The sequence below is a fragment of the Myodes glareolus genome, chromosome 11 (assembly GCF_982192425.1).
Source record: "Myodes glareolus chromosome 11, mMyoGla1.1, whole genome shotgun sequence".
Lineage (NCBI taxonomy): Eukaryota > Metazoa > Chordata > Mammalia > Rodentia > Cricetidae > Myodes > Myodes glareolus.
The window spans coordinates 23,675,920-23,691,355 of NC_142036.1; the positions used below are offsets into that span (position 1 = coordinate 23,675,920).

A 15,436-nucleotide genomic window follows, 5' to 3' on the forward strand; every position below is an offset into this window, starting at 1 on the left:
CTGGAAGCCCAGGGAGGAGAGGAGAGGGCAGCACTCAGAGAGTTAAGTATTCCAGCAACTAGATTACACTCTGGTGAGCAGCTGAGGCCTGTGACCAGCACCAATCTAAACACCTAGACTGAAAAGTTCCAGCCAGGGCCCAGCTGCCAGAAGTCCACAGACATGGGCCCTATGGAAAGAGTCAGATAAAGTAGATATCTGCATCCAAGGACCTATGTGGTCCTGGGCAGTGACGACAGTGATGCTGAATCTCACACAGGAAGTCACTGTCAAATCCCTGTTGTGTGCCCACACCAGAAGGATAGGAATTCAGGCAGCCAGGTGTGAGGTGGAGGAGGCAGGAGTCCCCTTTGCTCCCCAAGTCGGGGACAGCTGCTCCAGCTCCTTTCTCAGCACAGAAGTGCATCATGGGAGATGAGAGAGATGGCAACAGGACCAGGGTCTCTGGCTGGAAGATGCCGACACAGCTCACACAGGGCAGAGGAGGCTCCTTCATTCTGGACCAGGCTTTGATGTGGGATGGAGAGAACCCTGGAGGGAGAGGGCCAGTAACCAGGGAATGGGATTTGTAGGAACTAGACAGGAAGGCTGACACCAACTGAGGGACTTAGGCCACGAGGGAAAGGTTGGCCTCAGTAAGTGACATTTACCTGGGTCATAGAATGACTTCAAAGATCCAGAAGATCCCAGTTTTAAACCCACACCCACCCCACTGCCTGCAGAGAAACCTCTGACTCTTAAGAGTTCATTTCTATAAGGAAAATGTGGTGCATTTACACAACAGAGTATTACACAGCAGAAAAAAATAACGACATCTTGAATTTTGCAGGCAATGGATGGAGCTAGAAAACATCATTTTGAGTGAGGTAACCCAGACCCAGAGAGACAATTATCACATGTACTCACTCATAAGTGGTTTTCAAAAATAAAGCAAAGAAAACCAGCCCACAAATCACAATCCCAGAGAACCTAGACAACAATAAGACTCTAAGAGAGACATACGTGGATCTAATCTACATGGGAAGTAGAAAAAGACAAGATCTCCTGAGTAAATTGGGAGCATGGAGACCTTGGGAGAAGATTGAAGGGGAGGGGAGAGGAAGGGAGGAGAGCAGAGAAAAATATAGAGCTCAACAAAAATCAGTAAAATTTAAAAAAAAAAAGTTAATTCCTAACCATGGCAGAAAAGCAGCAGCAGGACAAGGCAGGAAACCAGCTGCCCAGGGTCAGCTCCCCACCAGCAATGCCCTCACTGCAGAGTGGGGGTGGGGATGGATGGCATGACAGGTGCTCCAGTCCTCTTCCACCCACGTCTTCGGGTCTTCGGTACGTGGGCTGCTGAGTTCAAGGTCCAGAGAAGGGAGAAACCTGAATGGGACAGAAAGACCTCTTCCCTTGGGCCACACAGAGACTTCAAAGGTGGGAACATGGAGAACCCTGGGTAGTGATCAGGGCAGAGACAGAAACCAGTTACAAAGTGACATTCCAGCTATGAATTCTATGGCTTCTGAGGACTTCAAATCCCAGGCTCTAGGTTTTATGCGAGTCTCAGTGCAGGTGAGGTCCAGGCAAGGTCTAGACCAGGTTCAATGTATGAGAAGAGCCCCTAGGACTGCCCCCATCAGGAATGTCCCCCCCTCCTGAGACTGCTCCTTCCCAGAACTGCTCTCCCACCAGATAGGGGACACTGATAACATCTCAACAAGAGTTTTAGTCAACGTAGGCATATGGAAGGAATTCCAACAGTTAGGGAGGATTTGGATACACGGCCTGACGTTTCTTATACCATGCCTAGTCCATGAATGGACCCAGGTGGGAATGGTTTCACCTCTTAGCCAGAGTATACACAGCCGGGAAGCTGCAAGGGTGGGAAGGCCAACAGCTGGGAGAGCTTCTGTCTAAAGGGGCAAAACCTGTTTAAGGTACATGGCTGGGCAAGGCTAGTGACAGGTGGGAATCAGAGTTATAAGTGGTTAGGGAGATGTGGGGATAACCCTGGGGCATCCCAGCACCCAGACCCTACCTATAGCCACCCTCCATACTCCTGAACTCTGAGACCGCCTCAACCCTTGTCCCCAAATGTCACCTCACATAGCCTGCCCTCAGATTCTGGGTGGCCCTTCTCTCGGAGTCATGTCTGAGGTTTTATCTGCTAATTGTGGGTCCATGGTATTTGCTTGGTTACATGTGTGTTTGTGAAAGATCTTTTGTTTTGTTTGTTTGTTTGTTGTTTTGCTTTGCTTTGGTTTTTTTGAGACAGGGTTTCTCTGTGTAGCCTTGACTGTCCCGGAACTTGCTCTGTAGATCAGGCTGGCCTCAAACTTAGAGATCCACCTGCTTCTGCCTCTCAAGTGCTGGGATTAAAGGCATGTGCCACCACAATTTGGGTATAAGAGATCTTAGAACGTAGTTTTCTTTTTCTGAAATCCTGGTGTCAGATCTGGGGGCCAGACTGATACTGCCATGATGATACAAATTAGAAACATTCTCTCTCATTTTCTGAAAGAGCTCCCATAAAGTAGGTAGAGTTCTTCCTTAGCTGATACATTTCACAGTGCTTCTCCCTGGGCTTGGAAGGTCCTCAATGGTGCACAAATCAAATCTAACTGCTACACAGTGGGGAGACATCATGGGCATCCTGTGCCTCCAGGCTGTGTGGCCTCGGATAGCAGACCGCCTCTGACTTCAAGTTCTCTGGCTTCTTAAGTCAGGTTAACTTTTCAATGACTTTTTCCATTTTATTTATATCATCAAATTTATAGGATAAACTTCTTATGCCACCCCCTTCTCATCCTGTTTAATGTTGTTGTGACTGTTTATTCTTGGTGGGGAATTCTGTTTCATCTGTTTAGTACATAACTATGCTCTCAATACTTAACATATTTACTTTTTCTGTTACATTGTTTCTGTTTTTCTTGTGCTCATGTCTTCTCCATCGATTTAGCTGAATCTTGTCTACTGGGGTTTTCAGGTTCCTCATTTCTATATGAAATAATCAACTTGAGAAAGATACAGAAACTCATGCTGATGAAGCCAATTAAAAGCATATGAGTCCTTTATGTTGGCCCACAAACGAGAACAGATTCGTGCCTCAGAGTCTCTTGATGCTAAAGCTTAGGGGTACAACATTTTAGTAGGCAAACATCATGACCACATCAGTGTTAGAGGTCAGAGTAACTTTGTAGCATTTGTTTTGTCAGAACATAGTTTATTTCAGACACAACACAACAATTTTGATTTATGCCTTTTTCAGATATCTTGGTTTATATTCCCCCCCCTCCCTTTGGTATTTTGAGACAAGGTTTCTCAGTGGATTTGGAGCCTGTCCTGGAACTAGCTCTCATATACCAGGCTGGCCTCGAACTCACAGAGATCCTCCTGCCTCTGCCTCCCGAGTGCTGGAACTAAGGGTGTGTGTCACCACTGTCCAGCAATCTTGGTTTATGTTTAGTTTATATAAACATTAATTATTCTGCTTAAGACAACTGGACCATGGTCGGAGTCATGAAAATCCCTAATGTGTTTCCATGACAGAGGTGTCTGTTAGGGGATAGACAGTTGAGAAGCTTGTAAGCAAACACAAAATGAGTCAAGACAAGATGGTGTTACCTTAGTCTCTTCACGTATAGTTCCTTATTATAATTTTCACACTTTGGAAGTTTCTAACTTCTCCAACCATTACATTTACACATTCTTTTAATTCAGTGCTAAGGACCCACTCCTGTCTCAGCAACTTGGTTGCTGGGATCACGCACATGTACTACCCAGTCCAGATGTGACTTATAGAACATTTAAAGCTATTTCCAAGCAGTAAAACACACACGTATCCAAACCTAGGAGCCATGTTTTACAGGTGGTACCCAGAGTGTGATTCACAACCAGGGATTTTTCTGGAAAAAATGCCGTATAGCAAGCAGGGGCAAGACTGCACCGTGGTTCTCTTGCACATATGTGGTGTGTGTGTGTGTGTGTGTGTGTGTGTGTGTGTGTGTGTGTGTGTTAATGTTTGAAAAGCGATCACAATGTTTCAAAATTTATCTGATCATAAATTTATCTGAAATCCAAACTAGCATGGATACAAGGAACTGGTTCATTATGTCATCAAAATGGGTTTTTTGAGGATGTGCATATTATTACTATTACTATTTTATAACTTATTTAACTTTATTTTGTGTTCATGGGTGTGAAGGTGTCAGATCCCTTGGAACTGGAGTTACAGACAGTTGTGAACTGAGGTGTGGGTTCTAGGAACTGAACGTGAGTCCTGTGGAGAGAGCAACCAATGCTCTTAATCACTGAACCAGGTCTCCAGCCCCGCATGTTATCATGTGCATTTTATAATGTGGGCTGTTTCAGTGTTTTTCCATTTCCCTTTTGGATGATAGTTTCAGCAACACATGGTGTAAGCAGAAGAATGTGCTATAGGTCTTTTCTCCAGGCTTGACATGACCTTGGCTCTTCTGAAACAGGGTGGCCCTACAGAACCGCTGGTTTATGGTTTAATAAAGAGATAAACAGACCAACACTGGTGATACTTATGTCTATGGCAACAAGGCTGTGATTTCAGCAGCCAGCCCCACCCACCCCTGCCTCAGCTGTGTGCAATCCTAGAAGTACTGAGGGATCGTGAGGCAGAGCATTGCCTGGGAGTGGTCCTTTTGAGTTGCCTGTGCTCCTGTAACTCAGTAGCCTGAACTTTTCATCCAGCTGAACTGGACAGATTGTGAGTTGCCATGTGGGTACTGGGAACTGAACCCAGGTCTTCTGAAAGAGCAGCCAGAGTTCTTAACTCCAGCCCCTTACAAAGTATCTTTTAACTTTATTTTTTAAAAGTGTGTTCTTGCTGGACTGTGGTGAAGCATGTTTAATCCCAGCACTTGGGAGACAGAGGCAGGTGGATTTCTGTGAGCTTGAGGCCAGCCCGGTCTACAAGACCTAGTTCCAGGATAGGTTCCAAAGCTATAGAGAAACTCCGTTTCAGAAAAAAAAAATGTGTTTTTATGTGACTTTGAATTAATAATTATATTACTTATCAATTAAACTTTAAATCAATAATAAATTTATAAGCATCAAAGCAGTGTGATATCGTTGCCACAAAAGACGAATCTTTGGAACATCACAGGAAATTTCAGAACTAGTATCCTGGCACACACACACGTATACATGTGTTACATACTTATATCTATACACACACATATATATGTATACACACACACACAGAGAGAGAGACCAGTACATGAATTTTGAGCAGAAAAATGGAGCATAAAATCAATGATAAAATAAAGATTTAATAAATGATGTTGGAACAATAGTCTAAGACATAAATATCTAAGTAAAACATTCTATATGTACCAAAATAAATGTCAGGTGACTAAGTTAACATTTAAGAGTGCCTCTTAGAAGACTTTAAAGGAAACACAAGGGATGCTGTATCTTATCGCTAGCGGAGGCTGTGTAGAGGCCCAAAAATGTGTGCCTATTCCACCTTGTCTGAAGGTCACAGAGTTTTAGGTTGCTCAAAGTTGTTGACAAGGGCTGGAGAGATGGCTCAGAGGTTAAGAGAACTGACTGCTGTTCCAGAGGTCCTGAGTTCAATTCCCAGCAACCACATGATGGCTCACACCCATCTGTAATGAGATCTGGTGCCCAGAATACTAGATATACAATAAATAAAATTTAAAAAAAACTGAAGATGGCAGAACCTTACAGAAAAGAGCTAACCAGTTTAAAAACAACAACAACAACAAAGTTGTTGACAAAAACTATAGCTTCACACTTTGACCTAGGATGTGGTTACTTGGTGTTTTGGGCATTAAGATGGCAAATAGATCCACTCCACCCTGATCAAAGGTCAGATATTCAAGCATACTTCTGCTCCTTATTTTGAATTAGGAGGTTTGACCTAGGGGGTGACTGCCTTTAGGATTCTTGGTCTAGAGTGGGTTCCCTGCCTAAACAACAGAAGGATTTTCTCATGAATTGACAACTTGATGTCTCAAAGTATTGAAGTAAGTAAATTTTCTGATTGTCCTTTGTAACACATTAAAGCAGTCTTTTGCCTTCTTTTCTCCTTTAGCATTGGGATATAAAAGTGTATAAAAAAATTAAACACGGGCAGACACAGGGACTCAATACTCAGAACTCAGAATTCAGCATTCAGTATCCGCTGAGTCGCCCTCCTGGCACTATTGCTGCTGTTTGTTGTTTTCACTTGTATCTCTGTTCTCTTTACTTGTTTTTCTAATCCCTATGCCCTTACCCTTAAGCTAGTCTCCAACAGGGCTTTTTTTTTTTTAAATTAGAAACAAAAGTTAAATCTTGATCATTTTACATGGGTATTATAAACTTTTCTGGGCTAAAAAAAAAAGCAAACACCAACATAACAACAAAAATAGCCTAGGTTGGGCATTGTGCCACACACCTGTAATCTCAGCACACACACTTGTAATCTCAGCACACACAAGGTTGATATAGGATGAGCTCAAGTTTTAGATTAGCCTGGGCTACATAGTAGCCTAAAGCAAAAAAAAATCACCACAACAAAAACAGGCAATGTGTAATGGTCTACTCTGTCCCTTTAAAAGACAAGCCACGCCCGCTCCCTCTCCCCCCCCCCACTGCTCCATCCACTGAGGCAAGCTGATCTTCAGCTTCCAGTCTGAGTTCTTCCCCTTTTTTCGTCTCCCTCTTGAAGAGGCAGCTTCTGTCTCTCCCTTCTCTCTCTCTCTCTCTCTCTCTCTCTGCCTCTCTGCTCTTCTCCCTTTTCCCCTTCCCCCTCCATAACCCACTAAATAAATATCCAACCTTAGTCTGCATAGCATGCCTATCCATGTCTCTGTCTCTCACCCGCTGTGTGGCTCCCTGCCGGTGACCAGCCACCTTCAGAGACCTGCAGCATGGTCTCGTGGTGTGCCCATCTGCCTGTCTCTCCTCATGGGACTGGCTACCCCATCAAGGTCTCTCACCCTCCACATGGCTCCCTGCTGTGGGACTCACTGCCCCTCGTGGCCCACTGCAGCCACTTAGGGAACTGCGCCATTCCTGCCTGGGACTGGCTGCTCTGGGTACCTGCTGGCCACTGCTGCTGCTGGAGGACCTGCAGTGTTTCTGCCACTGCAGCCACTTGGGGATCCGCAGCAATTTTACTTAATCCATTACACAATGACAACTGGAAAATAAATCTATATCTCATATGTGAATGGGTTAAGGTCATTAATGTACAGAAATATTTCTGTACATTATTCTTTAAAATCTTTATTTCCATGTACATGTGTGTATGTGCCATGTGTGTGCCAATGGCTGGAGGACAAAAGTAATTGTTAGATTCCCTGCAGCAGGAGTTACAGGCAGTTGTGAATTTCCTGCTATGGGTGCTGGGAGTCCGGGTCAGCGTCTCTGGATAAACAAGTGCTGCTACACACTAACCATCTCTCAGGCCCCCAGTGAAAACCATGTCAATAGAAAACAGGTACAAGAAAAAGAAAAGATGGGCTGGAAAAAAGGCTCCATGGTTAAGAACACATGTTAGGGTCCTTCTTGCAGAAGATGTGGGGATATTCAATTCCCATATCAGACAGCTCACAGCTGCCTAGAACTCCAGCTTCAGGGAGCTGACACCTGTCTCATTTCCTTGAGCACATACAAAAACATATTCACACACATTAGAAAAGAATAACAGCCAGGCAGTGGTGGCACATGCCTTTAATCCCAGCACTCTGGAGGCAAAGGTAGGATGATCTCCATGAGTTCCTGATCTATTTAAGTGTTTGGTTCCCAGATGGTGGAACTGTTTGGGAAGGATTAGGAGGTGTGGTCTTGTTGGCGGAGGTCATGTCACAGGGGTAGGCTTTGAAGTTTCAAAAGCCCATGGCTAGCCAAGTTATTTCTCTTTCTCTGCCTTCTGCTTGAGAATCAGACTTAAGCTGTCAGCTGCTGCTCTAGTAGCCTGCCTGCCCGCATGCTTGTCTGCCTGCCTGTTGTTATGCTCCCAGCCATGACAGTCATGGACTCGTCTCTGAAACTATAATCCCAATAAACTCCCTTCTACAAATTGCCTCGGCAATGGTGTTTCTTCACAGCAATAGAAAAGTAACTAACAGAGAAGCTGGTGCCAGAAAGCAGGCCATTGCTATGACAGGCCTGACCATGCTGTCTTGGAAGGAATGTGGAAAACTTTGGTACTTTGGACTAGGAAAGGTCTTTAATGATTTAAATGGGACCAATGGGCTATTTGAGGAGGTGCTTGGAAGACAGGAGTTCTGAGAGCAATGTGGATTGTGGAGAGAAAGTTCAAGAAGTCTCACAGGGGGAAAATATGAAGAACTAGGTGAGATTTGTGTGCTATTTTGGCAGAATGCAACTGCATTCCCCTCTTGTCCTAAGGGTATTCCTGAGGCCCAAACCAAAGAGTCTTGAGCAAATCTTATTGGCAGAGATTTCTAGACAGCCTAATATTGGTTCTGTTGCATGGTTGTTAGTGATCATTCTACTGCACGTCTTCACTGAAGAAGCAAGACAGTAAGCAGCACCCCTGCATGGCCTCTGCATCAGCTCCTACCTTAACGTTCCTGCTCTGTCTGAGTTCCTGTCCTGACTTCCTTTGATGATGAACAGTGATGGGGAAGCATAAGGCAGGTAAACCCTTTCCTCTCCAAGTCGCTTTTGGTCATGTGTTTCATCACAGCAATAGGAGCCCCGACTAAGCCAGAAATCTGCCCTGTTATTGAGAACAAGGGTGCTGAGATGCAGATTCTCCTATAGGAATATATGACCAGGAAAGACCGGTGCACCACAATGTCATCATCTTGAAAGACCCCAAAAGACAAGGGGGTCTCATTTGGAGCCTTCTGCCCAAGAACCAGTACACTGGATGCAAGAACAAGAGGCAGTTTATTGCACAGACGCCTGAGGGTGCTTCAGCAGCATAGCTGACTGAGCACACCAGGCTGAGCTTACAGCTGATTTTTATAGTGAAGTTGAGGTTACATAGGCTGAGGCATAGCAACAAGCATTTCATTGGTTACATCTCAGGCGGGCTGGGAGCAAATGTAGGACAAGGGTGTTAGGCTATCTGCGTTTACTCGGAAAAACCCTAAAATCTAGATAAAGCTAAGTTCAGCACACTAGTTGTCTAGACAAAATGTCATGGGGACTTGTTGTTCCTGCTATCTTGCTGTTGACCTAGTTCTCTGCAAAGCTGGCTAACCGCAAATATCCTGTGTAGCTGGGCCTCACCTGGTTCCTCTTTCTGTGTGAAGCTGCTTCAATTTTCAAATCTCCTGTTTGGGTCTAAGGCTCTGTCATAAAAGGGTAGGGTCTTACAATCTCATCTTAGGTAATTTGCAAAAGCCAGGATTAGAATTAACACCCTTAAAGGAGAGGCTGGGACAGCGAGCTAGCACAGGTCCACATAGCAGAATTTCGGGTATTAACACGGGTATTCTGGAAGGGCAAGTGTGTGGAGACTGAGTGAGTATCAGTGGTCGGCTAGAAGGGGATGTTTAAAAGGAGAGATGAGACAATTTAGGGGGTAAGAGAAGTGATGGAAGTTTCCAGATCTGAGTCGGTATTTGCATACGTAACCAAATTTCATCCAAAGTTATAGAAGCTTTACTAAAAGTGTGATGATAGCTTCTCTAAATGATATTTTGAATAACTTGATGCCCAGAAAATAGCCCACATAGATCTAAAGAGCTAGTTCAATAGAAGGAGTCATTTGTAAAGCAGCAGGCACAGTGTAGTCAGAATGGTTTGGTGCATATTAGGAGGGACGGAGATGGAAGGAAATTCCTCAGAGACATGCGGAGAGTTCCCTCTGCAGGACACTGATGAAATTAGATACATTTTTGTGGTTCAAAGTTCTAGCAAAGAAGCTGGAACTTTGTCTGAGCTCTTGGCAAAGATGATTAACTCTTTTTTAAATAATTTATTTATTTTTATCTTTTATGTGCACTGGTATTTTGCCTGCACACATGTCTGTGAGGGTGTCAGAGCCCCTGGCAGCAGAGTTACAGGGAGTTGAGAGCTGCTATGTGAGTGCTGGGAACTGAACCTGGGTCCTCTGGAAGAGCAACCAATGCTCTTAACTGCTGAACCATCTTTGGAGGCCCTGATGAACTCTTTAGAAGATTAATGACTGCAGAGAATTTCAAATGTTGTAAATCCAGAGTCAAATTCTCTTGGGACATCTTTAGTCCTTCTACTAGCCATTTGCTGTCCCCATCTGTCCCTAACCTGGCACCTTTGTGACCATTAGGCCTTTGTAATACACCAACACCTGGCTCCTACCAACCACAAAGGGAGGAGCACCATCAGTTATTACCTGAGGCCTATGACAGAGGCTCCCCCATTGTCTCTGACCCTCCCACTTCATGTCTTCACTAATACATGTATTTTGAAATGCTTTGATCTATAGCTTTCTTTGTTCTATTACTACAAAAACCTCATCAAACCGTTGCTGTGTGCGAAGATGACATTTTGGGTAACTGACTTATCTGGATACTCAAGCATAACTCCACAGTAAACTCTCATCCTCTTGCAGGTGAGAGATGTAAACTTTGTGCCCACATTTTTTCCTCGCTAAGTTTATGTATGTATGTGCGTGTTGTTAGTTTCAGTTTTGATTTAGCGGCGAACAGCTGTTTCTCTCTCTCTCTCTCTCTCTCTCTCTCTCTCTCTCTCTCTCTCTGTGTGTGTGTGTGTGTGTGTGTGTGTGTGTTAAACATCAGTCACTATAGAAACAAATCTAAGGGAAGCCATCTACTCAGAGGTAAGCAGATGGGTGGAGCAGGTGCCCACTTCCCTATTGCTTTCAAACCTACACCAGGGAGCTGACTCATTGCAAGGGGCGGGTCATGTTTCTATTGGTTCAGGAGCAAGGGTCTGTCCTTCTCTCCTCAGATTTAGGTCACTTCCTAAGCTTACCAGCTAACAATACATCACACCATGCGGAGTTAGTAGCCCTCAGTGCTGGCGTGGGCTGGGAACTGGGCTCCTTTACCCAAACCTGTCAAGAACTCACTGACATCGGCCAACTCTAACCTTTTTTGTCCACCCCATCTCTCTTGCAGAAGCTGTCACTGCTGCAATAGGAGGAGGTATGTTTCTTGCAGCTGCTCTGAGGTGGTGGGGGCTTTGTGTTTTGTGGCAGGTTCCACTCCAGTTCCTAACTTCTGCGGGATTATGGAGCAGCCTGGGTGAAGAGCCAGAACTAGAGCTGTGTTTATGCCTGGGACGAGATTTAGATTTGCTGCCCAGCTGAGGTTTTCTGCTCAACTTCTCCTTCAGGTCTCATATATGATAAGCAGCAAGTGGAGAATTCACTGGGGAGGGAAGGGACAGCTACTTAAAACGGCAGTAGTTAATTTTATCTAATACAACCCTGAAGGATGACAACTTCTCCAGGGTCACACAACTTGGCAAGACCATGACTCTCTCAGATCCTCCCCTGACCTATCCTTCTTTACCTTGGAACCCTTTACCATGCTGCACAGAATAGAAAGACCCCAGAAACAGTTTAGGAATTCTTGAGTGCCTCTTTCCCCTGAGCCCGTACCACCCAGCTCCTCTCCCCACAGCCGTGGCTGTGGCAGCTGCACCTGTAGTCCTGACTGCCGTGGGCTTCACGGGGACAGGAATAGCAGCAGCATCCATAGCAGCCAAGATGATGTCAGCAGCTGCAATTGCCAATGGGGGTGGAGTTGCAGCAGGAAGCCTGGTGGCCACACTGCAGTCAGTGGGTAAGTGACCCTCCACAAGATGACTGGAGAGACAGCTAAGGATGACATCTCCCTTTCTCTCCCTCCTATCCCACCTTTTATATCACCTGTGTCTTCTAGTTCTGCCCCTGCTATCTGGTTCATTATGAGTGAGGCTGGGGTGTGGTGCAGGGTAAGGGATGCTGGTTGGCAGAGCAGTAAAGAGCCCTGGTCCAAGATTCATGCTTTCTGGTCCCTGAATCTTCCCTAACTGGGTGTCCTTCTCCAGTGTGTCCCCCTCTGCACTGTAATGTAGAGAGGACATTCCTCTCTGGAGAGTTCTTTCTCCTGTATCTCAGCTTACCCAAATCTGTCTTCTCCTTCTGGTCTAGTTTGAATATCTATATCTAAACCTATGTCTAAGGTTCAGACAAAAAGGCAGTGTGACCTTTCTAAGCCTCAGACCACTGACTATCACTGCACTGTCCCTTCCCAGGGGTCCTTGGACTTTCTACATCATCGAACGTGATCCTGGGTGGTGTTGGGGCAGCTATTGGAGCCTTGTTTTGAACTTAGGAGATGACACCTCTACCAGTTGATCCCAAAGCCTATACGGACTAATCAGGAGACAGTGTATCTATCCCAAGATGATCCTCTAAATCCCTCAATGTTGTTAAAAAAAAAAAAGATCAAAAATAAAGACCTCATACCTGTGTCCCCATCTTTGCTTGTGGTGGTTCTTTGAAGGGAATTTTGGACTGGGAGTTTCAAGTCTTTAGGTTTTCTAAGTCAGACTCAGGCAAGAGATAAAAGGGAGGTGACAGATTGGCCAGTACACAGTCAGTAGGTAGAAGGCTTGACGTGGTCCCTGTCTTAGTGAAGATAGGTTGTGTGGCATGGGAGCACTTTGGGGACTTCATGACCCTCACTTTTTTCTCATTAAAGGTTGGCCTAACGGAGGTTTCTCTCTTGGGGCAAAGGTGAGAGGTAGCCAAGAACATTGGCCCCAGAGTTTTTAATCCTTCCTAATCAAGGTTCTGGAAATCCAGGGCTATGAGCAGGCAGACCTAACCCACTGTGCTGCTGAAAGACTGACAGAGAGCTATCAGGGACGCACTGGGCTAAGCTAATGCACTGGTGCCTCAGGAAGGAGATAGAATCAAAACTGGTCACCAAATGTCTATAAAATTGAAAAGGAGGCTTAAATTCCTGCCTTATGTCCTGGAACCCTGACCACACCCTCACCCAAGGTTGGAAGTCATCGTCCTTGTGATGCATGATGCAGCCTTTGAACAGGGTCCACACTGACACACAAAGGACTTCGAGGCAGGAGGAATCTGGTATTTGAAAAACAATCATGACACAGGACACTGCTCACTGTGGTGACAGGTACCAGGCACATTCATAGAACACAACAAGAGGATGGGATCCAATCTCATGCAAAGATCTGGAAATATGGGACCTGGGAAGGCATACAGAAGTCTCTGAGGGGAGCACACAGAGAGATGAGGTTGTGCACAGGCATCTGTGAGGTACTGGACTGCAGTCACCTGCAGGCAATCAAGGAGAGGTTCTGCTGCAATACTGCCTGCCAACAGGCTGACTGGGTTGATGGCTGAAGTTTTACAGAAAAAGGTGTGGGGCAGCTGGGAGGTGGTGGTACACGCCTTTAAGAATGAAAAAAAGAAACAGATGTGCAGCTGGTCCAAGAGAAGTGCTTGATAATGCATCATTCCAACATTGGATCCCACCTCTCTAGGGTCCCCCTCAAGAATGCCTAAATCGAGTGTGTGGTGTTGGGAATATGTCCTGGCCCAAAGCCAGTTTGCCAGCTTCTTTTATTAGCACAGCTGTAGTGACCAATAGTGACCAACCGACAGAAACAGGATCAAGTCTGTTAGATAGATAAGCCACTTGCCTCTTCCAGGGTCCCAATACCTGTGCTATGATGCCTCCCTACTTGAAACCATTTATATAGGAGGGGATGCCCTTGTCTCCTCTTCCTTTCCTGATTTCTCCAACTTCCACTCTGGGATCTCTTCTATAGGTCTCCCTGAGGGGTACCACCACTGCTAGGATGAATCTTTTGTTTTTTTATTTTTCCCCACATAGTCATAGTTATTTTTAACCCTTTAAGTGATCTTCAATAATTTGGCCTAATCGTATCTAACTTCAGAAGTTTCTTTCTAGTACATGGGGCTGAATGCAGAACAAAACCAATACTATAGCTGGCTGCATTTCTGGTCGTTCTGTGTCTATGGGAGTGGACATCAGGTGAGGGTCACAGAAGCGCCTTGGGACCCTGTGGGTGATTCTGGGGACACTTGTGTTAAGTCTCTCACCTAGACACACTGCTAATTTTTTTATACGCATCCTTCAATCCTTGTAAAAAGGACCTGGGAAAAACTCCTTACCTTGGGCAATACTGGAATTTGAGTCAGGTCAGGAAGAAGAGAAAACCCACTCTAAGATGAGCTGGCTGTCTGGCAGTCATCCTCTGCCAGGTCCAAAGGTGGTTTTTCTACTCCCATACCCGAGTCTGTCCCTTCTGCAATGAAGAGGGTGACAAGGATCTACTGGCTGTCATTCCAGGTCGTTGCTGGGCTTAAAAGCTGTCTCTAGGAGACTAAAGAGGACTTGAGGTTTTTCAGGAGATGGTGGATTTGGAATCTTCCAGTTCTAGGATCGCTGCTTGAAAAAGAGACATGAATGCTTAAAGGCAGAGAGGGGAGAGCCTTTGACTCTGGGGACACCAAGGGGTGCTCCCCTCCCTTAGAGGTAGATTGAGAACTACCTCTGTCCCAGGGAAATTCCTCATGGAGTCCCCATAGCTAGAGCCACTCTGCCTCTGTGGAAGAGGGTGGGGGCCCAAGTAGAAGATACTGCCACTTCCCCAGACCTAGTGTGACCAGTGAGCTGTTTTCCCCTCCCCACACAAGGCCAAAGGCTGTGCTGGGCACACAAGGGGGAAGTCAGTTTTTTCCAGTGAGGCTGTGGAACTGAGAGAACAGGCAGCGGTTTTGGGTTCCTCTGGTGACCTAGCAGAGACAAAAGGTTTAAATGCAGGCCACGAGTAATAATCACTGGGTACGCCGTGCAGAGGACTGTATGAATACAAACCAGGCTATGGCTTTGAGATGAGTGATTCAAAGTAGAAGGTCATGCTAAACTACCCATAGACATTGAGCTAACCTGCACCTGCCTGGGATCTGGGAAGACATTTAGGTCAACTCCCCATGTAGGGAGGAGTCACTGAGGAGGTGACCTGCTCAGAGTTCTCAGGGCAAAGGGCAACTTCTGCTTGTGCGCTGAGATCTTTCCACCCGAGCACTCACCTACCCCTGTGTCTCTGTGAGAAGATGGTGGGAGAAAGAGGTGAGTCTAACCCACCCCAGCCCAGGGAACAGAGGCAACAGTCCCTGCTCAACCTTCACCACACAAACAACACACATGGTAAAGAAAAATGCTGGCAACAACCCCATTTTATTTCTTATTCCGAATTGGGTATTTGAGTTGACTGACTGTACCCTGGGGTTACCTGATTGTTCTCTGGCTTGGACAAACTGGAGGTGTCACCTCTGCCTCCATGTCCCCTTTTCAGAGCAGATAGGGGCTAGGACACTCAGATGCCCATGACACGGGTTGTGAGGGCAGATCCTGCGGAGCCTGCAGAGCACAAGAGGACTTTAGATGACACGGAGAGTCCTGCAGCTCCCGCGGAAGAAACAAAGGATGAAAAA

The 15,436-nt window shown here is 45.7% G+C and overlaps 1 protein-coding gene across 2 annotated transcripts; it reads left to right on the top strand.

Moving 5' to 3' along the window:
- The first annotated feature begins 10,575 nt into the window (after positions 1-10,575).
- Positions 10,576-12,417, top strand: LOC125398428 (interferon alpha-inducible protein 27-like protein 2A). 2 transcript variants are annotated; one of them, XM_085697871.2, is made up of 4 exons: positions 10,576-10,768; positions 11,070-11,096; positions 11,577-11,738; positions 12,193-12,417. In XM_085697871.2, the coding sequence occupies exons 1-4, from the start codon at positions 10,591-10,593 to the stop codon at positions 12,264-12,266; spliced, it is 441 nt and encodes a 146-aa protein (XP_085553997.2). In that variant the 5' UTR covers positions 10,576-10,590; the 3' UTR covers positions 12,267-12,417. The 2 variants fall into 2 exon arrangements, with proteins under 2 accessions (XP_085553997.2, XP_048287141.1); XM_048431184.3 differs by lacking the exon at positions 10,576-10,768 and adding an exon at positions 10,831-10,951.
- The last annotated feature ends 3,019 nt before the right edge of the window (positions 12,418-15,436 follow it).

Bases quoted from the DNA above. Each gene is read 5' to 3' on its own strand.
- LOC125398428 (XM_085697871.2), top strand. From the start codon at position 10,591: ATGTATGTGCGTGTTGTTAGTTTCAGTTTTGATTTAGCGGCGAACAGC. The intron at 10,769-11,069 runs GTAAGCAGATGG...TCTCTCTTGCAG, and splicing joins GGGAAGCCATCTACTCAGAG to AAGCTGTCACTGCTGCAATA. The intron at 11,739-12,192 runs GTAAGTGACCCT...GTCCCTTCCCAG, and splicing joins GGCCACACTGCAGTCAGTGG to GGGTCCTTGGACTTTCTACA.